The sequence below is a fragment of the Vipera berus genome, assembly GCF_964194415.1.
Source record: "Vipera berus genome assembly, chromosome: 2".
Taxonomy (NCBI): domain Eukaryota; kingdom Metazoa; phylum Chordata; class Lepidosauria; order Squamata; family Viperidae; genus Vipera; species Vipera berus.
The window spans coordinates 272734617-272756990 of record NC_138203.1 but is presented as its reverse complement, the minus strand read 5'-3'; the positions used below and the strand labels follow the sequence as shown (position 1 = coordinate 272756990).

The window sequence follows — 22374 nt, the reverse complement described above, 5'->3', positions numbered from 1 at the left end:
CTTCATTCTATGTATATTCCTGCTTATTAGGGCTTTCGCCCCCCCCCCCCAGCGGCATTATTACAAAGTCAGCTTAATTGCCCCCAACAATCTGGGTCCTCATTTTACCTACCTCGGAAGGATGGAAGGCTGAGTCAACCTTGAGCCTGATGGGACTCGAACCTGCACTAATTGCAGGCAGCTGGTGTTACTTAAGGAGGCATTAGCCACCAAGTCATTGAGCTTTATTTGCAACAGTCAACTTATTATTTATCCAAGGATCTAGATATTGCAGGGAGTTTATTAGAGAATGGAAAGTGAAAAAAATATCTGGTTTGAACTGGAATATTATTACCATCCAAGTGGTCACACAGGAGAAAAGTTATAAGCAATCAAATATCAAAATTGCTGAGGGCAGATCAGTGACCTTAGTTATAAGATGATTTATTTCTTCTTTAGGCAAAGGTTTCCACACAGAAATAATGCATAGGAGGAAAAGAAATTCAAGCCTATTTCAACCTCCCAGCCACCAAAGGGATGTAAGAAGCTCCATCTTTTAAGGGAGTGGCCAGAATTCATTCATTCTTCTCTCCCTTTCTTTCCTCTAATGCAGGAATTAATTGATTCACCTCATATTCTAACTATTCATTCTCATTGAAAATATAGGAAACCTTATTAGAAAGTCTTATATGCCTGTCAACGCTGCTAACATCAGATTTTTTTTGCCTTGACAACATATGGAGAGGCAGCTTTGTGTCTTTAAAAGTTGTGTGTTACTTTTAGAGTTAGAATTAGTTGATGCTGGGGGGAGTAGGAAGAATCTCTTAAGGCTGTTTTGAAATAAGAGAAGATAAGAATTTGGCGGGTTTAACGGGAGGGAAAGCTTACAATTCAAACTAATTGAAGAATGTGATTTATTACAGTTAATTAGAGGAACTGTGCTTTGATGTGTGATTAGGGGAAGGGAATTTTGACCATGTACGTGCCGAAGCCATGCTGTTTTGATTAAAGACTCCTTAAGGTAAACAATGCCTTGAGGTTCTTTGAAGAATTGGATCTGTCAGAACCATGACATTAAGCCAAAATCCAAAAACTTTTGAAACTATCTAGGAGTCCTGAACCCTGGCCACTTTCCCTAAACATGGAGGAAGCTGGGAAAGATTCAGGGAAGATTTCATCATGGAGAGAGATACATCACGAATATGAGTGATCATATAAAGCTGGTGAGAGAAGTGTTAAAGCAACTATTGAATGCCAAATTTTATGTGAAATTATCGAAATGTGAATGTCATCAAACCTGATTAGATTACGGTATCTTGGCTACAGAATTTCCAATGAGGGCATTAAAATGGACCCAGCCAAAGTGAAAACTATAATTGAATGGTAGCCCCCAAAGACTCGCAAACAACTCCAGAGCTTCCTAGGTTTTGCCAACTTCTACCATCAATTCATCCCCTCCTTTGCTGAGATTGCCCTACCCCTTACAGAACTACTCAAAACAAGCAAAGGAGGAGGAAAAACAGTGACCGGGCCAACCACTAGCATGGAGTATGAGCTGTCAAATCGCTTTTGAGAATTTAAAAAGACTATTTGCTGCTGAACCAGTCTTAAAGCACTCCTGCCCAGAGGAGCCTTTCATACTTCAAGCTGATGCCAGTGACGTGGCAGTCGGAGCTGTATTACTGCAAAAGAATAAAAAAAATTACCTCTAAAAAATTTACTGAAAGTGAGAGGAGATGGGCAGTCTGGGAGAAGGTGGCCTTCGCCATTAGATAATAATAATTTATTTATTTATTTTATTTTAATTCCATTTATATCCCGCCCTTCTCCGAAGACTCAGGGCGGCTTACAAGCTTAGCAGAATAATAATAATAATAATAATAATAATAATAATAATAATAATAATAATAATAATAATAATAATAATAATAATAATAATAAGTTGGAAGGGGCCTTGGAGGTCATCTAGTCCAAGCCCCTGCTCAGGCAGGAAACCTTATACCATTTCAGGCAAATGGCTGTCCAGTCTCTTCTTAAAAACCTCCAGTGTTGGAGCATTCACCACCTCTGGAGGCAGGTTGTTCCACTGGTTAATTGTTCTAACTGTCAGGAAGTTTCTCCTTAGTTCTAGGTTGCTTTTCTCCTTGACTAGTTTCCATCCTTGCTTCTTCTCCTGCTTTCAGGTGCTTTGGAGAATAGCTTGACTCCCTCTTCTTTGTGGTAGCCCCTTAGATATTGGAACACTGCTATCATGTCACCCCTCACTCTTCGTTAAACTACACATACCCAATTCCAGCAACCGTTCCCTATGTTTTAGCCTCCAGCCCCCTAATCATCTTTGTTGCTCTTCTCTGTACCCTTTCTAGAGTCTCGACATCTTTTTTACATTGTGGTGACCAAAACTGGATGCAGTATTCCAGGTGTGGCCTTACCAAAGCATTGTAAAGTGGTATTAGTACTTCACTTGATCTTGATTCTATCCCTCTGTTAATGCAGCCTAGCACTGTGTTGGCTTTTTTGGCAGCTGCAGCACACTGCTGGCTCATATTGAAGTGATTGTCTACTAAGACTCCGAGATCCCTCTCACAGTTACTACTATTGAGCAAGGTACCACCTATACTATACCTATGCATTTGATTTTTCCTGCCTAAATGTAGAACCTTACTTTTTTCACCATTGAATTTCATTTTGTTAGATAGTGCCCAGTGTTCGAGTCTGTCCAGATCCTTCTGTATCTTAAGCCTATCTTCTGGAGTATTGGCTATTCCTGCCAGCTTGGTGTCGTCTGCAAATTTGATGAGTTCCCCATCTATCCCCTCATCCAAATCATTAATGAAGATATTGAAGAGCACTGGGCCTAGAACAGAGCCCTGGGGCACCCCACTACACACTTCCTTCCATGTAGATGGGGTTCCATTGAGGACCACACGCTGAGTACGGCCTGTCAGCCAGCTACGAATCCATCTGGTGGTAATGCTATCTAACCCACATTTTTCTATCTTATCAAGTAGTAGGTTGTGATCTACTTTATCAAATGCCTTACTGAAGTCCAAGTAAATTATATCTACAGCATTCCTCTGGTCCACTAGTTTTGTCACTTGGTCAAAGAATGTAATAGATTTGTCTGGCATGATCTGTTTTTGACAAACCCATGTTGACTTTTAGTGATGACTTTGTTTGCATCAAGGTGTTCGCTGATTTGTTGTTTGATTATCTTTTCCAGAATCTTCCCAGGTATTGAGGTCAGGCTGATAGGTCTGTAGTTTCCTGGATCTATTTTTTTCCCTTTTTTGAAGATGGGAACTACATCAGCTCTCTTCCAGTCCTCTGGTAGTTCCCCAGTGCTCCAGGATCTTTGAAAAATATAGTTCAGTGGTTCTGAGATCACGTCTGCCAGTTCCTTGAGAACCTTGGGGTGTAATCCATCTGGTCCTGGTGATTTGAACTCGTCTAGGCTGGACAGGTGCTCACTTACCATTTTCTTGCCTATCTTAACTTGCGTTTCTATTCTGTTTTTTATGTCACTGGTTTGGGTAGGTTGGACTGTTTTTTCCCTTTGTGTAAAGACAGATGCAAAAAACGAATTAAATAGTTCTGCTTTCTCCCTATTGCTTGTCACCTTCTTGCCACTTTCCCCCACTAATGGACCAATCATTTCCTTAACTTTTTTCTTGTTTTTTATATGTTGAAAGAAGCATTTTTTGTTATTTTTGACTTTGGTCGCAAGCCTTAGTTCATTTTGAGCCTTAGCTTTCTTCACTTCATCTTTGCAGGCACAGGCTATTTGCTGATATTCTGACTTAGTTATGTGCCCCTCTTTCCAATTCTTATACTTGTCCTTTTTATCTTTCAATTTATCAGAGAGTTCTTTATGCAGCCATGCTGGTTTCTTTTGAGAGCTATTATTTTTCTTCTTTGTTGGTATTGTACTAGACTGGGCCTTTATTATCTCACTTTTCAAAATTTCCCAAGCTTCTTGAGTTGTTTTCCCCTTTAGGATTCTCATTCATGGAATTCTTCCCATGGTCTCTCTAAGTTTATTGAAATTAGCTCTTTTAAAGTCCAAGACTCTAGTTTGGCTGTGTTCTATTGCTTGTGTCTCCAGAATGTTGAATTCCAATATTGGTAACATTATCTAGAAGGGAGCAAGGTAACTTGAAGTATGGACAGATCATAAAAATCTGGAGGCACTAGAGAACTCTCTGCCAATTGTCCCCCAATCATTTCAACTTCACTCTAAAGTACATCCTGGGAGGAAAAAACTTCCTAGCGGATGCATTATCAAGATTACCCCAGTACAAAAGAGAATGTGAAGAGGTTAACGAGGCAATCATCCCCAGTGAACTCACACCTTACAGGGCCCCTAACCCTGATGACCCTGGGGTAAAGAAAATAAAACTAGCTCCTCACCGATCAATGGTTCAAAGACAATCAATCCTCCCTAACATGCAGGGATGGTTTGCCTTGCAGGGGGGGGCGGGCTGTATTTGCCTTAAGCCTTCCGTCTTAATGCTCTCAAACACAGCCATGACGTAAAACAGGCTGGACACTTTGGATGCTTAAAAAAACTACATCTCATCCACCGGCAATTTTGGTGGCCGGGACTAAAATGGGATGTGGAAAACTATGTCAGGAGTTGTACTGTATGTGCCACCATGGAACGAATTCCAGGGAAAACCCCTGGGTTATTGCAGCTGGTGGCAGACCCTTCTCAAACACGGGAAGAAATAGCTATGTACTTTATAGTAGACCTACCTGAAAGGAAATACTGTCATCTGGACTGTGATAGACCTGTTCTCTAAGCAGGCTCATTTCATCACTTGCAAAGGACTCCCATTGGCCCAAAGACTCACTAAATTGTTCCTGAAACATATCTACACGCTGCATTGCACCCCTAAGCGAATAATTTCAGACGGGGTGCAGTTCACAGCAAAGTTTTGGAGGAGTTTTCTTTAATTGGATCATCTCAAGTCCTATCATCTGCTTTCCATCCAGCTACCAATGTGGCTGTGGAATCCGCTAACAAGATGGTGGAGCAATATCTCAGAAGTTATGTTTCATACCAACAAATAAACTGAACAGACCTCCTCCCTTTCGCAGAGGTGGCTTACAGTAATTCTGTTCACAGCAGCACCGGCTACACATCTTTTAGGGTAGCCACAGGAAAAGAATTCAGCCCAATACCTGAATACCCTCAACTGCTCTCCGCTTCCCAGATACTTGATCATTGGGTGAGGGACTGGGAAGAAGTTTGGAGAAACACGAAAACGGTGTTAAAAAAGACTTTCAAAACTTATAAAAAATAGGCTGATAAAAAGAGGGCTCCCCAAAGAACATTCCAACTTGAGGAAAAGTTTATCTGTCGACTAAATATTTACAGCTCAAATTACCCAGCAAGAAATTAGGACCGAAATTCTTGGGGCCTTTCCCCATTGTAAGGATCATCAACCTAGTCACAGTAGGATTGAAACGCCTTAGGCTTTTAGGGAGAATTCACCCTGTCTTTCATTGCAGCTTGTTGAAACCTTTTTGAGAATCCACTTTAAGACCTCCCCCTAAGAAGGCACCCGGGCCCCTCGTAGTGGCGGGTCAAACTCACTATGAAGTAAAGCGTATTCTTGATTCTCCAATTTTTAAAGGGAAATTGCAGTACCTAGTAAATAATGGAAGGGATACTCGTTGTCTGAAGCCACTTGAGTGAAATCTAGTGATGTGAAAGCCGACCGACTCATCAAAAGGTTTTATGAGAAACACCTCAACAAACCAAGAGACAGTCCCTAACATATGTTTTTGTTTACGCTACAGGGTCTGTCCTTTTGGTAAGGGGGGCCGGATATCAATGCTGCTAACATCAGATGTTCTTGCTTTGACAACGTGGAGAGGCAGCTTTGCTTCTTTAAAACGTGTGTTACTTTTAGAGTTAGAATTAGTTAATGTTCGGGGGAGTAGGAAGAATGTCTCAAGGCTGTTTTGAAATAAGAATTTGGCGGGTTGTTTAAGAGGGAAAGCTTACAATTCAAACTAATTGGAGAACGTGATTTATCACGGTTAATTAGAGGGAGGAACTGTGCTTTGATACTGTGTGCTTTGGGGAGGGGAATCCAGATTTCAGCTTGACCATGTACGTGCCAAAGCTATGATCTTTTGATTAAAGACCTCTTAAGGTAAACAATGCCTTTTTGGTTCTTTGAAGAATTGCATCTGTTGGAACCATGACAATGCCTTTGTTTCTCTTCTTTACAAACAAACAATGGAAAAGACTTCTGGAGAACATGGATAGGGATGGGGTAATGGGAAAATGAGAAAGACTTTGGGAGACGTGGGGAAAGCCTTAGGCTGAACAACTATTATCTAAAATATAACTTAGTCTCCACAAGAAGATTGTGAAGATGATGGGGCAATGAAAGAATTGTAGAAGAAACTCCCTAATTTTTTTCAGAGTAAAGGGAGAGGAGGGAAGAAATATTTGCAGAGATTCAGGATTTAGTATTGTAGCCTCGCAGTAGAGATAGTGCTAGTATTCATTCTCGTGCCTCTTGTCTAGGCTACAAGATTCTCATAGCAGGAATGCAGACCCCAGCCCTGTATCCAAGACATCTTATGTACCCAACAATAGGCCTTCCTAAAGATAGGAAGAGAGAGACAGAGTTACAAATATAGCTTCTCAAAGAAGCACACAAAGAAAAACACAGTCACAAACCTGCCCATATCTTAATTCGAGCATCCCATTTCTGTGATCATTTTAGAAATCTTGCATTATAACCTAAGTACTTAATAACCACAAATGAATGCTCTTTTTCACGGAGAAAACATGTAAACCAAACCAGCTATTAGATTTTTTTTTTCTAGGGAGGCAAATATTTTATGAAAAAAGGAAGCAACCGTATTTATATTACAAGGCTGCAAATTAGTGGAAAGACTAGAAAAACGATTACGAGTTGTACCCCTGCGGCCTCTGACCCGGCGCAGATCCCAGCGAGCCCCATGGTTCACTGCGGAGCTCCGGGAGATGAAGCGTCGGAGACGGGGCCTAGAGAGCCGTTGGAGATCCAGTCGATCCGAATCCGACCGATTGCAATTAAGAATCCTCACCAGGTCTTATCTCGCTGCGATAAGGGTGGCAAAATCCAACTACTTTTCCACCCTCATCGCGTCCGCAGATAATCGCCCGGCTGCCTTGTTCAGGGTGACTCGCTCCCTACTGAACCAAGAGGTGAGGGAGGAACCCTTGCAGGGTCGAGCCGAGGAATTCGGTCAATATCTGTTGGATAAAATTGCTCGGATTCGAACCGGCCTGGACTCCAACTGGGCAGAGTTGGAAGAACAAGACATGGGCAGTCTTGTCGACGTCATCTGGGAGGAATTTGATCCTGTGACTCCTAAGGAAGTGGACAGGATAATGAGGAGGTTGAGCTCCTCCACATGCTTACTGGACCCGTGCCCTTCCTGGCTGGCTTATGCGGCTCGAGAGGGGACACGAGGCTGGTTCCTGGCGGTCATCTCTGCTTCTCTGAGTGAGGGTCACTTCCCCACCGCCTTGAAGGAGGCGGTGGTGAGACCTCTCCTCAAGAAGCCCACCTTGGACCCATCCTCATTGAATAACTTTCGTCCAGTCTCCAATCTTCGCTTCCTTGCGAAGGTTGTTGAGAGCGTGGTGGCGCACCAACTTCCTCAGATCCTGGATGAAGCGGTTTATCTAGACCCGTGCCAATCGGGCTTCAGGCCGGGCTACAGCACGGAGACGGCATTGGTCGCTCTGATGAATGATCTCTGGAGAGCCCGGGACAGGGGCCATTCCTCTGTCCTAGTCTTATTAGACCTTTCAGCGGCTTTCGATACCATCGACCATGGTATCTTGCTGCGGCGCCTCAGGGGACTGGGAGTGGGAGGCACGGTTCTGCATTGGTTCTCCTCCTTTCTCCAGGGTCGCTCGCAGTCGGTGCTGGCAGGGGGACAGAGGTCGACCCCGAGGCCTCTCGTTTGCGGAGTCCCTCAGGGGTCGGTCCTCTCGCCTCTCCTGTTCAACATCTACATGAAGCCGCTGGGCGAGATCATTCGTAGCTTTGGAGTAGGGTACCATCAGTATGCTGATGACACCCAGCTTTTCATCTCAACTCCAAACAGCATCAGTGATGCCCTCGACGTGATGTCCCGCTGCCTGAAAGCGGTCCGGGAATGGATGGGGAGGAACAGGCTTCAATTGAACCCGGACAAGACTGAATGGCTGTACGTACCGGCAAGCCAGGATACTCAGAGCATCCCACCCCTTAACATCGGGGATGAGTTACTACCCCCTGTTGATAGGGCCCGCAACCTGGGTGTCCTCCTAGACTCACAACTATCCCTGGAAGATCACATAGGAGCTGTGACCAAGGGGGCCTTCTCCCGGGTTCGACTGGTGCGCCAACTACGGCCTTATCTGGACCTGGATGCCTTACGTACAGTCACCCATGCCCTTGTGACCTCTCGCCTAGACTACTGTAACGCTCTCTACATGGGGCTGCCCTTGAGATACACTCGGAAGCTTCAACTGGTGCAAAGTGCAGCGGCACGGACACTTTTGGGAGCCTCCCGATACTCCCATATCACACCTCTCCTCCGTGCGCTGCACTGGCTTCCGGTTGCCTTCTGAGTGAAGTTCAAGGTGCTAACAATGACATACAAAGCCCTACATGGCATGGGTCCGGACTACCTACGGGAGCACCTTCTGCCAATGTCAACACCCCACCGCCCTGTGCGCTCCCAAACAGTTTGTATAATTGAAAACCAGTTTAATGTTAGAAACTGAACAAGACCCCTCCAAACTTTTGGTTACACCATGTAGAAACATCAGAAAGCCACATTTTACAGCAGAGTGCATTATCATATCACAGTCTGAATATGCTTACAGTTCTCTAGTGCTTTCCCGCCTGTTGCCGAGTGCCCTATAATCAGGGCTTTTTTTCTAAAAAGAAGGTGCTGGAACTCAGAGGTGCTGTCACTGGGAGCGATGCCGGTGTCTGTAAGAACCCACTCTTGTTGCACCCCTGCCCCTGTGGCTTGGAGCCACAGGCCGTGGGGATTCCCATCCCTGCAGTTGCCACGCCGCAGCCCATGCTGAGCCCCCACCCGGAGTTGCTCCAAACCCCGACCCAGAGCTCGTGGCAGCGGTCTCCGGCGCTGAACAGCTGACAGCCTCTGGCACTGTCCCTGACACCAGCTGAAGATGCCCCAGCCACGGAGCGCTGCATCGGGCCACCCGGCGTCTCCAATGCCAAACAGCTGATGGCCTCTTGCCCTGGCACTCATTCACTTACTGCCCTGTCGCTTCCAAACACAGTAAGTGAGCGAGCAAGTGGTGTTTGGAGGCATTTAAAAGCGACAGGGCAGTAAGTGAGTGAATGAGCAAATGGCATTTGGAAGCATTTAGAAGCAACGGGGCAGTAAGTGAGTGTGCGAATGAGCAAATTGCGTTTGGAAGCGATGGGGCAGTAAGTGAGCGAGCAAGCAAGAGGCCTTTGAAGGAGACTGAGTGAGTGGGGGAGAGACTGAACGAGGTGCCTTTGAAAGATACGGAGGAGTGAGTGAGAGCGACGAGACTTTTGTGAGCAAAGTGTGAGTGGGGGGGGGGCTTTTGTGAGCAAAGGGTGAGAGAAAAAGGGAAAAGTGAGGGGAGAAGGGAAAAAGAAAAGGCACTGACTTCTGACTTCCTCTGTTGCAGGAGTAGAAGGAAGCATTAACATTGAACCTCAACTTTTTACTTTTCTATAACATTATAAACTAGCCAATTCTATGATAGCATTTTCAAAATAAAAGACATTATGGGTGAGTGAGTGAGTGAGTGAGTGAGAGAGATGAGATTCTTAACTGAAATGTACAGTTAACATCAGGAAGTACACAGAAGATTTATCCCTTTTCTCCCGTTGTGATGCAGACTAAAAAAAATCCTATGTGTCGCTAAGAGACTTATATATAAAAAAGTTTTTATTGGAGCCTATAGGAAGTTTAAAAACACATGTTAAGGTATTTTTATATAGTCCATAGCTGCAGAGAAGGCTTTCCAGCACAGTGATTCTAGGAAAATTAAGACATCCTGCTTACATAGACCTGTCATTAACAAAAGACCTAAAGATACAGCTGTTTGGACTCATTTACAAGTAGTCCTTCAATTATGACCACAATTGAACCCAAAATTTCTGTTGCTAAGTGAAACATTTGTTAAGTGAGTTTTGCCCCATTTTACGACCTTTCTTGCCACATTTATTAAGTGAATCACTGCAGGTGTTAAGTTAGTAACACGGTTGTTAAATCAATCTGGCTTCCCCATTGACTGTGCTTGTCAGAAGGTCGCAAAAGATGATCACATGACCCAGGACACTGCAACGTCATAAATATGAGTCAGTTGCCAAGCATCTGAATTTTGATCAAGTAACCATAGGGCTATTGCAATGGTCATAAGTGTGAAAAACGGTCATAAGTTACTTTTTCAGTGCTATTATAACTTCGAATGGTCACTAAATGAACTGTTGTAAGTCGAGGACTACCTGTATCATCAAGGGCACTGTTTTTTCAGAGTTTATATCCAAACTCTGGAGCACCCTTTTGTTTGGAGGAATGGAGAATCACTAAAAAATTTCAAGGTGGAAAATCTAATGCGTAAGGTAAAAATAAAATTGGGCAAGGGATATGGGTTACACACACTTATTAAAGAATAATAAGTGCTCACACACTTATTAAAGAATAAGTTGGGATGTGCAGAAAATTTGGTAGCATCTGAGGAAACTTCTGCTAAACTTCTCATATTTTTAAAAATTTCTGTTTTTACTTTAGATTTTTTATCCCACCTTTATTACTGTTTTATTAATAACTCAAGGTGGCCAACATATCTAATACTCTTCCTCCTTCTATTTTTCCCACAACAACAACCTTGTGAGGTGGGTTGGACTGAAAGGGAGGGACTGGCCCAAAGTCACCTAGCTGACTTTTGTGTCTACGGAAGGACTAGAACTCACAGCCTCCTGGTGACTGGCTGAAAATCAGCCAGCCAGTTTTTATGCCATAGGCAGGGCTAAAACTCACACTCTCTTAGTGATTGGTGAAAAGTCAGCCAGCAGTCTCTGGCAGTTTTCCTTTTTTTCACAATACAATAGCCTCTCATTATAATAATTGAGAGCCAGGGTTGCTAGCAATTGTTAAGGGGCTGAAGTTAATTTAAAGGGATTTGATAAATCATATTCTCCTTTTTGGTAAAGTGGAAAAAATGGGCTTAATGGCCCCACTGTGCATGGATTCACAGTTGACTTCAGGGTCATCCTGGTGAGATAATCAGCATATAAATTTAATAAATTTTTTTTTCAAATGCCCCTATCAGGAATTGAATTTGAATGAAGTTTCAGAAAAGCAAAGATCTAGCATGGGATAAATGAATTCTTCCTTATAAAAATAACTTCCTGCCTTTTTCTAATCATTATTTCTTCCCTACAGCAATTTGAAAAGTAAAGTGAAACAAACCACTACTCTCTCCATGCAGGGAAAATTTCCTTGAGTCATACTTGGATATCCTATTTGTAAATAATATCTTACCTAGTTGAGATGGTGTAGTTGGGGAGCAGGGCTAGATGAATCAAAAGTTGGAATTAAGATTGCCGGAAGAAATATCAACAACCTAAGATACGCAGATGATACCACTCTAATGGCAGAAAGTGAAGAAGAACTAAAGAGCCTCTTGTTGCGGGTGAAGAAGGAGAGTGCAAAACTTGGGTTGGAAACTTAACATTAAGAAAACCAAGATCATGGCATCTGGCCCTCTCAATTCCTGGCAAATAGATGGGGAAGAAATGGAGGTAGTGACAGATTTTATTTTCCTGGGCTCCAAGATCACTGCAGATGGGGACTGTAGCCAAGAAATTAAAAGACGCTTGCTCCTGGGGAGGAAAGCCATGGCAAATCTAGACAGCACACTAAAAAGCAGAGACATCACCCTGTCAACAAAAGTGCGTATAGTCAAGGCTATGGTCTTCCCAGTTGCAATGTATGGCAGTGAAAGTTGGACCATAAGAAAGGCTGAGCGCCAAAGAATTGAGGCCTTTGAACTATGGTGCTGGAGAAGACTCCTGCGAGTCCCTTGGACTGCAAGGCGATCAAACCGGTCAGTCCTAGAGGAGATAAACCCTGACTGCTCTTTAGAAGGCCAGATCCTGAAGCTAAAACTCAAATACTTTGGCCACCTAATGAGAAGGAAGGACTCACTGGAGAAGAGCCTATTGCTGGGAAAGATTGAGGGCAATAGAAGAAGGGGACGACAGAGAATGAGGTGGCTGGATGGAGTCACTGAAGCTGTAGGCGTGAGCTTAAATGGACTCCAGAAGATGGTAGAGGACAGGAAGGCCTGGAGGAACATTGTCCATAGGGTCGCGATGGGTCGGACACGACTTCGCAGCTAACAACAAAAGTTGGGGAGCAGGGAGGAGTGCAAAGTTCCTGGCTTCACTGCAACATTTGCCAGCTTTTTTTTTTTTTTTGCAAAAAAAGGTGCCGGAACACCGTTCTGAGCGTTCTATGAGGGAAAAAAAGCCCTGCCTATAATCATGTGATTAATATTTGCAACTTCAATCCAAACTTTACCGAAAGTCAATGAAGAAGCCTGCAAGGAAGGACTGGTTTCTGGGGCCTGACTGAAAAAGGTCCACTCCAAAATCCAAATTAACCTTTTTCAGCCGGCCTATTGAACACTGGGCTACTCAGCATGCTTCTCTTTTGCTTTCAGAGAGACTGGCTGAAAATGTCCCCCATCAAAAAGTGTTTCTATGGGCAACTCCTGGACTAGGCTGGCTATATGAACTTTGGATTCCAAGGATCTGAGCCTTCTTTAGCCTGCATTTTATCCTCAGAAGAGGAAACAGAATTTGTCATGCTGCAAAGGACCATAAGCTGCAACCACCTCCAGCTGCAAAGCTCAAGAACTTTCCAGAGTGTACAATGCTTGCTGTCCTTTTTCAGCTGGAATAATCTGGATATAGAAATGATCACTGAACAGCCAGTGGGGAAAGGACATCCACAGGAAACTTACCTTCTCTTTTCCTACGTAAGAGATCTGCACGTTCTTGATGTCTCCATAGGCAAATCCAAGATGCCACCTTGAGGAAGGCCCCTTTGTATCTTTAAATATAGTCCCCTCTGGAAGAGGATAATGTGTATACACACACACACACACACACACACACACACACTCACAGACAGAAAGATACAAAGAAAGGAGTAGAAATGGATACTAGGGGAATGCTGTTGAAGAAAGGCTGGTATTTCTGCCTTTGGCTTGAGCAGGGAGTCCCCGCACACACTAGCAACCAAATTGCCCCTTCCCCAATTCCCACTGCAGCAGACATATCTCCCAGACAGTTTTCTCTCTTCAGCCCCTCCCCATTTATAGTGCAGTCCCAGTCCTCCCATTGATCCAGAACTTTCACTGCGTTCTTCTGCAGTCCTGTTAAAGTGCCCCCAACACTACTATTACCAGCAACCCCTTCCTCAGCTGGTATTTGGCGGAGTTCCCCCCTAAGGGACAGCTAAACGAATCCCTTATGTTGAGAGCTAATAGGCTCCAAAGATTTGTGTGAACAATGATTTGTTCACTGTTGCCTCCAAGGGAAGCAGAATTGAGTGAACTGAGTCCTAATCGTGAGGACATTTAAACAGTGGAACAGCTTACCTCCAGAAGTTGTGGGTGCTTCCTCACCGGAGGTTTTTAAGAAGAGACTAGACAATGATTTGTACGAAATAGTAAAGAGTCTCCTGCTTGAGCAGGAGGCTGGACTAGTGCAGGGCTTTTCAACCAGTGGTACGTGTACTACCTGTGGTACACTGGCACCTGGCAGGTGGTACGCGACCATTCTAGAAAAGTGGTAGCGGGGGAGGGGAATGAGCTGAACAGGTGGCAGCACTGCACAAGCCTGAGCGAGAGACGGCTGGAGCTGCAGGGCTGTCAGGGCTCAGCAGAAGCGCCAGGATCAGCACCAGGCTCCAGCTGGAGCTCAGCACTGATCCTGGCGCTTCTGAGCCCAGAAGCACCAATCAGCTAGAATGTTGCAGCATCTCCAGGGTCTTACGATTTGCATTCAGATGCTTGGCAACTAATTTATGACAGTCACAATGTCCTTGGGCCATGTGAAGTGACCAAAACCTGCTGCAACCACCCAGCAGATGTGGGGGGGGGGGGAAATAAAAACCAAACATCTACCCACCCCACCCCTGCTGCCAATCCTCAACAGAAATGCTCACAACAATGAAAACCTCGGACAGGAAGAAGAGTGCCACCGGGCGGGCAGGGAGGTGTCTTGCTCAGCTGTGGCTTGCGGGGGCACTTTTTTCAGTGTCATTATAACTTCAAACAGTCACTAAGCAAACTGTTGTAAGTCGAGGACTACCTGTACTTCATCACTTTTTTCCTTTTTTTTTGTCATCAGGGTTTTGACACCTTGCTAGGCGACTAGTGGTACTCGGATGTTGCCATATCCTAAAAGTGGTACAATGGATGAAAAGGTTGAAAAGCCATGGACTAGAAGACCTCCAAGGTCCCTTCCCGCTCTATTCTGATTGATTGATTGACTGAATGGATGTGTTTTCTCTCCAAATTACGGAAACTTCCAGAAGAATTAAATGAATGAACCTTTATTGTCAATGTACAACATGTATACAGTGAGATTGGCTTGAGCCTCCCTTCGAGCCCCCCCCAGGAGAAATTAAATCAGGGATCGTAGGACTCTACAATAATGTTGTCTGTCAGTGGCAATTTAATTGGAGCAATTTCATGCAGCCCCCTTTTCCTAACAGATATCAGCAATAAGAAAAACTAAAAATTTGTAGGAATGTTTTCTCTATCATTAATTCCATCACAGAATGCAGAGCACGGTACATTTTGAATAGAATTGATTATTTTTAGTTAATATTGCAAATATGTAGAGAAATTCAAGAATGGGATTGAGAGCAAGATACTGGTTGAGCAGTATCTTTTAAGAGAAAAATCACAACTGCAATCTGGATATTTATGTAAAATAAAATGACAGCATCCATATCAAAGTGGATGCACCACTAAATTGGCTAATACCCAGAAGCTGACAAAATGTTTGTCAAAGTGTTTGTCAAATGGCAAGAACCAAAAAAAATTACCATATTCTGCCAAAGGACAGGGACAATTAATTGATCAGCAGGATAATCATTGTACTCAACAAAATAAGAGAGAATGAAAATAATTTCAAAAATGTTAAAAAAGAGTTGTATTAATGGGCAATGAAAACACTAATGAAAACATGTTAACAAAAATGTAGAGGGTCAAACGATGAAAAAATCAGGTTTTGAGATTCAATAAAAAGAAAAATACTTGGGTGTTAAACTGACAAATATGAACTGTATATTGTTTCAAAATAATTATGTTAAGCTATGGGTTGAAGTTGACAAAGATATGTTTAAGAGAGAAAAACTACAACACAACACCTCTGAAATAAGAAAAATAAAAATTCACGGCAGAGGAATCATCAAAGTACAAATGCATGATTTAGCAGGGGACTTCCCTCTTCCCAGTCACTTCTTAGCCAAAGCCCACTGGAACCACACAGAGCTGACTTAAGCATTGGAAGTAAGAGGTTCTTGTTACCCATTTACAAACTCCCAGTAATAAAGGGAAAAGCCTCCTATAACAAATGCTTAAATTTGGCAGTGGGGGTGTTTAAGAACCAACTGTGCTACTCTTGATTCTGAGTTCACTCCTTGTCTTTTTGAAAAAGACCTAAATTGAAAACAACGGTCTGATTTTCAAAAAGCTTTGGATGGTAAATAATAAATACTTTTATAATATAAATTCAATAGGTAAAGGAGAAAAGTATAATTCCTGGGTACAACATACCCAAATTGCTACTCTGAGGAGTGTATTTTGTTATCATGAAATTAAGAATTTCTTTAGCTTATTCTTGATCTTTAGTCACACAAATACTTGATAAATTGATTATGGGCCATCAAATGAGAATTAAGCAGAAAGATACGATTTTCTCCAAGATGATATCTTCTTTCACGGTTTCCAGAGCAGGAGTATTTAAACAGAGACATAAAAAACGAGGGAATCGGTGCCAGCTCGGTTAAACCGAAACCCTCGGTCCTCTAGGCTCACTTCTGCTCTAGCAACCCGGCAAACGAACCAGCGAGAGAAACGCTTTACGCCCAGAGAGCAAGTCTCGTCTCCAGGAAGGGAGCACAGAGGAGAGGAAGCTCTCTGCTCCAGCCATCCTGACAACCTCCAGGGCGAGGCTTGGCAGCCCCGGATCCAACCTGCCTTCCCCTCCCGTCGCCCTCCCCGATTTCCATCCCGCGTCAGTCTCTGCATCTGACGGAGGCGGCTTCACTCACGAAGCTCTCGTTTTGCAAGGAAAGGGGTCAGTGGGAAAAGGGGCTACCAGGCGCCTTCCGACGTTCAGTCCCGATCCGTCCGTCCTGCGCTGGACCCAGAGGCCAAGCAGAGCCCCAACTTTCAGCGGAGGCTCCCCGACTTCCATGCAGGGCGCAGGACCCGGGCAGGGTGAAAGGGGCCGATGAAGAGGGGCGACGCCGAGATCACCGGTTCTTCCCTGCCCTTTGCAGGCATCGCCGTCCCAGCCTCCGCTTCCGCCACCCTCGGAAGAAGAGCAGCGGAGCAGACATTCCGGGAGGCCGGAAAAAAGAAGTTCCCCTTTGCTTCGCTTCCTTACAGGTCCCCTCTAGGAAGCACATATCTATCGTTCTGGCTCCTTCTCGAGACACGGGAGCCCAGGAGCGCTCTGGAAATTGGCTAGAACGATTTGCAGTTGCTCTCAGGCGCAGAAGATTCGAGTGAGCGGAGAGCCATTTCTTCCGTCCTGCAAACCGGAGAAGGGGCTGCGGAGGGGCTGGGGGACATTTGGGACTGCCTCGGGCTTCTTTTGGCTGCCCTCGAGCAGGAGACCCGAAGGGATCCCCAGGGATGGAGGCCGCCCTCAGCCCAGAGATCCACCGCCGGCGCTTCCGCGGTCTCGACGGCTGCCGCCAGGAGGCCGAGACGCCCCGGGAGCTTTGCAGCCGCCTGCACCGCCTGTGCCGCCAGTGGCTGCGGCCGGAGAGGAGCAGCAAAGGGGAGATGCTGGACCTGGTGGTGCTGGAGCAGCTGCTGGCCCTGCTGCCCGCGGAGATGGCGAGCTGGGTGAGGGAGTGCGGAGCCGAGAGCTGTTCGCAGGCGGTGGCCCTGGCCGAAGGCTTCCTCCTCAGCCAAGCCCAGCGGGAAGAGCCGGGAAAGGGGCAGGTGAGGGGGTTTCATTCTGGGAGCTCCATAGGAGGTGTGGAGGGGGAAGATCAGGAATCTAATCACTTCTGCAAGACGACAAAGGGATTAAAAATATGACTCTATAGCCTTTTCTGAAATTCTCCCTATTTGGAGAACTAATTTCTTCTTGTTTCCTTAATTAACCTTCGTTAACATCCTTTGGGATGTTATCCACATATGTCATAATAATGTTTATGTTGTGATCTGTTATCTGAATCTAGATAAGGGGATACAACTGGATTATGTGAATGTCCTCTGACAGAGCCACATTTAATAAGCCCTATAATACCACAATAGTAACAGAATTAAGCTAATTAACACACCCTTATAGTTTATGTACATGAAAACACACCCTGCTGTTCTAACTGTTCTAACTGTTCTATCCTTCCGAGGTAGGTAAAATGAGGACCCAGATTGTTGGGGGCAATTAAGCTGACTTTGTAATAATGCCGCTTGGGGTGTGTGTGAAAGCCCTAATAAGCAGGCATATACATAGAATGAAGGCTACTGCTAAGCTTGTAAGCTGCCCTGAGTCTTCGGAGAAGGGCGGGATATAAATGGAATTAAAATAAAAAATAAAAAATAACTCCCCTTCGTTCATAATTTACTCAGAAATATAAGTCACATGTGAAGTCCCTGAATTCTGTCTGAATTGGGTTTGGGAACTACAAGTAGGGAAGGAAAGTGTAAGGAATGCGAACTAACTTGGATATAGTCCTCTGGAAATGGATTATGAATCAAGCTGTTCTTCACATGCAGGAGCTGCTCACAGAGGAGATTTCAGCAGAGTTTTGGGGTGGAGGAGATAGATCCAGCTCTATTCAGGAGTTTTTTTTCTGGAGGCCCCACCTCTGGCCACCTTGCCAGGTAAGTGTAGGTTTCTTCTGCAAACAGTAGCGTTCCAGCTCCATCCATTCATGAGCTGTGTTTAATACCAGATGCTGAGTGTGTGTATTTGAATAAAATGTCCACCCACATTTGGCTTTCAAAATTGTTCTGGAGATGTAAACGAGACAACAGGGAGGAACTTTGAGCAATGTAATTTATTTGTACAAAGAGTTTAGGACTCCATAAAACTGTTCAAAAGTGTTCTTAGAACAAGTTAGAAATGAAACCTATGAATTGAAACAATAACAATGGGATTAAACATACTTGAGAAGTGTTGTTTCTTTAATTTCTTAAATATTTTTACCACCTATCTCCCTTTTAAGGTGACTGTAAGTATACCAGCAAAAATGGACCACATGAAGGACAAGCCAGTAAGTTAACATTAAGTGGCTGCAACAATAAGACTGTGGTCAAGTGACTTCAGATTTTAAGGATGTTACCAATATTTTGAAATAGGTTAGGAAAGAGCTTCCTAGTGTCTATGTCCTGTTTTCTCAGGAATTTGGTCAGCGAGTAAGTCTAGGGGATTTTCTGCCGAAAACCTATTTGTTCAGTTATTCCAGGCCACTGGGAAGCTCCCCAAAGGTGGCTTTGCTGCATTCTACAACCTGGAAGAAGCTAAGCCATGATTTGTGCAGCTGCAGCTTCGCTACCTCAAGGTCTATGTGGACATGAAGACGTGAATCTATCCTGAAAGAAAATGTCCATTTGGTCTCTTGCAAATGTGTGTTTTCTGTAAGAGAGAAAACTGTCGACTGTTTCCTGGGATTGTCTGCTTTTTTCTCTTTCTAGCTCTCTGATGCCTTTAAGGAGGTGACTGTGAACTTCACAGATGACGAGTGGAGGATGCTGGATTTTGGCCAGAAGGCCTTCTGCAGAAAAGTCATGCAGGAGGTTGCTGGGAATATGGCTGCTCTGGGTAAGGCCAGGATGTTCATCTCTCTATAAGGCTGTGGCAAAAATACTCATCATAAATTTGGGAAATATCCTAGATGGTCCGTGGAAGGGACTGAGTAGATTGACTGATCCGCACCAAAGCTTTAATCTGGTTTTTTGGCTGAAAAAATTCTTTCTGTACAATCAGAGACTGTTAGATACCAATTTGCAGATACCACATTCTGCCTACACAAGTGGATTGTACCAAACCTGGAACAAAGTTTCTCATGTTTTTTGAGCAGTGGGGACGACATGCCTCTTTAATCTTCTAAATTCTAATCAGAATGTTTTCTTTTTTTTTTGAAACAGATGAAGTATTTGTGAATGAGAACGACAAGCTGGGAAGGTTAAATCTACTCCATATAGAGAAGAATGAATTAGAAGTACTAACCCTAGGCCATCAACGTGACACCAAAAGGCTAATGAGAAATGAACCAGAAGATGGAGTGGAGAAGTCATCCACTTCTCTTCCTGTTGGTATTTGTGGCTTCCTATCCCAGCAAGTTCAGAGGGAAATGAGAAAAGGAAAATATAGAAAAAGAGAAAAAGTGAATTTGAATAACATAAATATGGCAGAAACCAGACTAGAGAAAAACTACAAGCCTCTAGACACTATGGAGAATAACTCCTTCACTCCAACTTCACCAAAGAACCTGTATAAGAAAGACAAATCACATACCTCTGTAAATTCGGGGGGGAATTCCAGTCTGAGCAAAAAGAGGAAATTGTGCATGCAGTGTGGAAAGTGTTTTTGTAGCAAAAGTAATTTTAATCGCCACCAAAAAATCCACACTGGGGAGAGACCATATAAATGCATGGAATGTGGAAAGACCTTTATCCAGAAAGGACATGTTAATCTTCATCAAAGGATCCATACTGGGGAGAGACCGTATAAATGCACAGAATGTGGAAAGAGCTTCATTAGCAACAATAATCTTAATCGCCACCAAAAGATTCATATTGGGGAGCGATCATATAAATGTATGGAATGTGGAAAGACCTTTATCCAGAAAGGACATCTTAATCTTCATAAAAGGATCCATACTGGGGAGAGACCGTATAAATGCACAGAATGTGGAAAGAGTTTCATTAGCAACAATAAACTTAGTAGCCACCAAAAGACTCATACCACAGAGAGACCACATAAATGCATGAAATGTGGAATGACCTTTACATGGAAAGAACATCTTAATCTCCACCAAAAGATCCACACAGGGGAGAGACCATATAAATGCACAGAATGTGGAAAGACCTTTATCCAGAAAGGACATCTTAATCTTCATGAAAGGATCCATACTGGGGAGAGACCATATAAATGCACGAAATGTGGAATGACCTTTATCCAGGAAGGACATCTTAATCTTCATCAAAGAATCCATACTCAAGAGAGACCATATAAATGCATGGAATGTGGAAAGACCTTTACCCAGAAAGGAGATCTTAATCGTCACAAATGGATCCACACTGTGGATAAACCGTATAAATGCACGGAATGTGGAAAGAGTTTCATTAGCAACAGTAATCTTATTTGCCACCAAAGGAACCACACCGGGGAGCGACCATATAAATGTATGGAATGTGGAAAGACCTTTACCCGGAAAGGGTATCTTAATCTTCATGAAAAGATGCACACTGGGGAAAGACCGTATAAATGCATGGAATGTGGAAAGAGCTTTACTCAGAAAGAAAAACTTAATTGTCACGAAAGGATCCACACAGGAGAGAGACCGTATAAATGCACGGAATGTGGAAAGAGCTTCATTAGCAACAATAAACTTAATCGCCACCAAAAGATCCACACTGGGGAGCAAGCATATAAATGCATGAAATGTGGAAAGATCTTTACCCGAAAAGGATATCTTAATCTTCATGAAAGGATGCACACTGGAGAGAGAACATATAAATTCATGGAATGTGGAAAGAGCTTTACTCAAAAAAGATAAACTTAGTCATCATGAGCCACAAGATTCTGTCAGGTTTTTTTCCTAAAGTGCCCAGCCTCTGCAAGGTTGTTTTTTTAAAGTGCTGAGACCATGCCAAATATAACTTTAACATTGTAGCACCTTTGGTTGTTACATTGGCATCCACACAGGATACAATTGGAAGTACCTGAGAAGCGGAACCACCATAACTGAGTGTGCTTAATTGTGATAAAATGATCCACACAGAAAAAATAAATCCATGGATTGAGCTTTATTCTCAGCAATCAACTTAATTGTCATCCCACGATGCAGACATGGCAGAGACCTTACTAATTCATGCAATGTGCAACAACCTGGTTTGTACTGACCTTACTGATGCCTTTCCTCTTGAAGCCAGTACCGTGTTTCCCTCAACGTAAGACCCGGTCTTGCTTTCTTTTGGGCTCTAAAATAAACACTTGGACTTACTTTTGAGTAGGGCTTACTTTTTGCCGGTACTAGCAAGCCGCAAGCGCGCAGGGGCAGGGCCTGTGCATGGGGCAGGGCCTGTGCATGGGGCAGGGCAGGGCCTGTGCATGGGGTGCAGAAGAAATGCGGTGAGATCATGGTGATGGACCAAATACCCGGGCAGACGGGGTATGTTCCCTTTGTGTGCTAGACCAGCCCCTGCAACCCAGAGGTGGCCATGTGGGGCGGTGGCGGGAAGGACGCCGAGGTGGTGGCGGCCAGGCCGACACTCCTCCAGTTTGAGTGGCCTTTGCCCCGGGGATCTGGGGAGGCCTCCTTCCTAGCCTGGCCGGGCCCGCCTGAGAGGTGAGCCGGGAGGTGGCAGCCCAGGACCAAAGCAGCAGTGCCAGATCCTCGGGGACGGAGGGTTCTGATGTGAGTGGGCATCCTGCTATCAGTGCCTGTGCTGGCTGCCCCTTCTCTGTGCAGGGAAACAAAAGAAGTTGGGGGGAGGGGGAAGCTCAATTCCAATACAAACAAAGAAGAAAAATAACAGCTCTCAAAAGAAACCAGCATGGCTGCATAAAGAACTCTCTGATAAATTGAAAGATAAAAAGGACAAGTATAAGAATTGGAAAGAGGGGCACATAACTAAGTCAGAATATCAGCAAATACCCCGTGCCTGCAAAGATGAAGTGAGGAAAGCTAAGGCTCAAAATGAACTAAGGCTTGTGACCAAAGTCAACAATAACAAAAAATGCTTCTTTCAACATATAAAAAACAAGAAAAAAAGGAAATGATTGGTCCATTAGTGGGGGAAAGTGGCAAGAAGGTGACAAGCAACAGGGAGAAAGCAGAACTATTTAACTCGTTTTTTGCATCTGTCTTTACACAAAGGGAAAA

At 44.0% G+C, this 22374-nt stretch overlaps 1 protein-coding gene across 2 annotated transcripts; it reads left to right on the top strand.

Moving 5' to 3' along the window:
- The first annotated feature begins 17102 nt into the window (after positions 1–17102).
- LOC308664422 (uncharacterized protein) lies at positions 17103–21491 on the top strand. Of its 2 annotated transcripts, XM_081321654.1 has the most exons (4): positions 17103–17257; positions 18038–18145; positions 18959–19085; positions 19412–21491. In XM_081321654.1, the coding sequence occupies exons 1-4, from the start codon at positions 17147–17149 to the stop codon at positions 21043–21045; spliced, it is 1980 nt and encodes a 659-aa protein (XP_081177780.1). In that variant the 5' UTR covers positions 17103–17146; the 3' UTR covers positions 21046–21491. The 2 variants fall into 2 exon arrangements, with proteins under 2 accessions (XP_081177780.1, XP_081177781.1); XM_081321655.1 differs by lacking the exon at positions 17103–17257 and having other exon boundaries at positions 18019–18537.
- Positions 21492–22374: the final 883 nt, after the last annotated feature.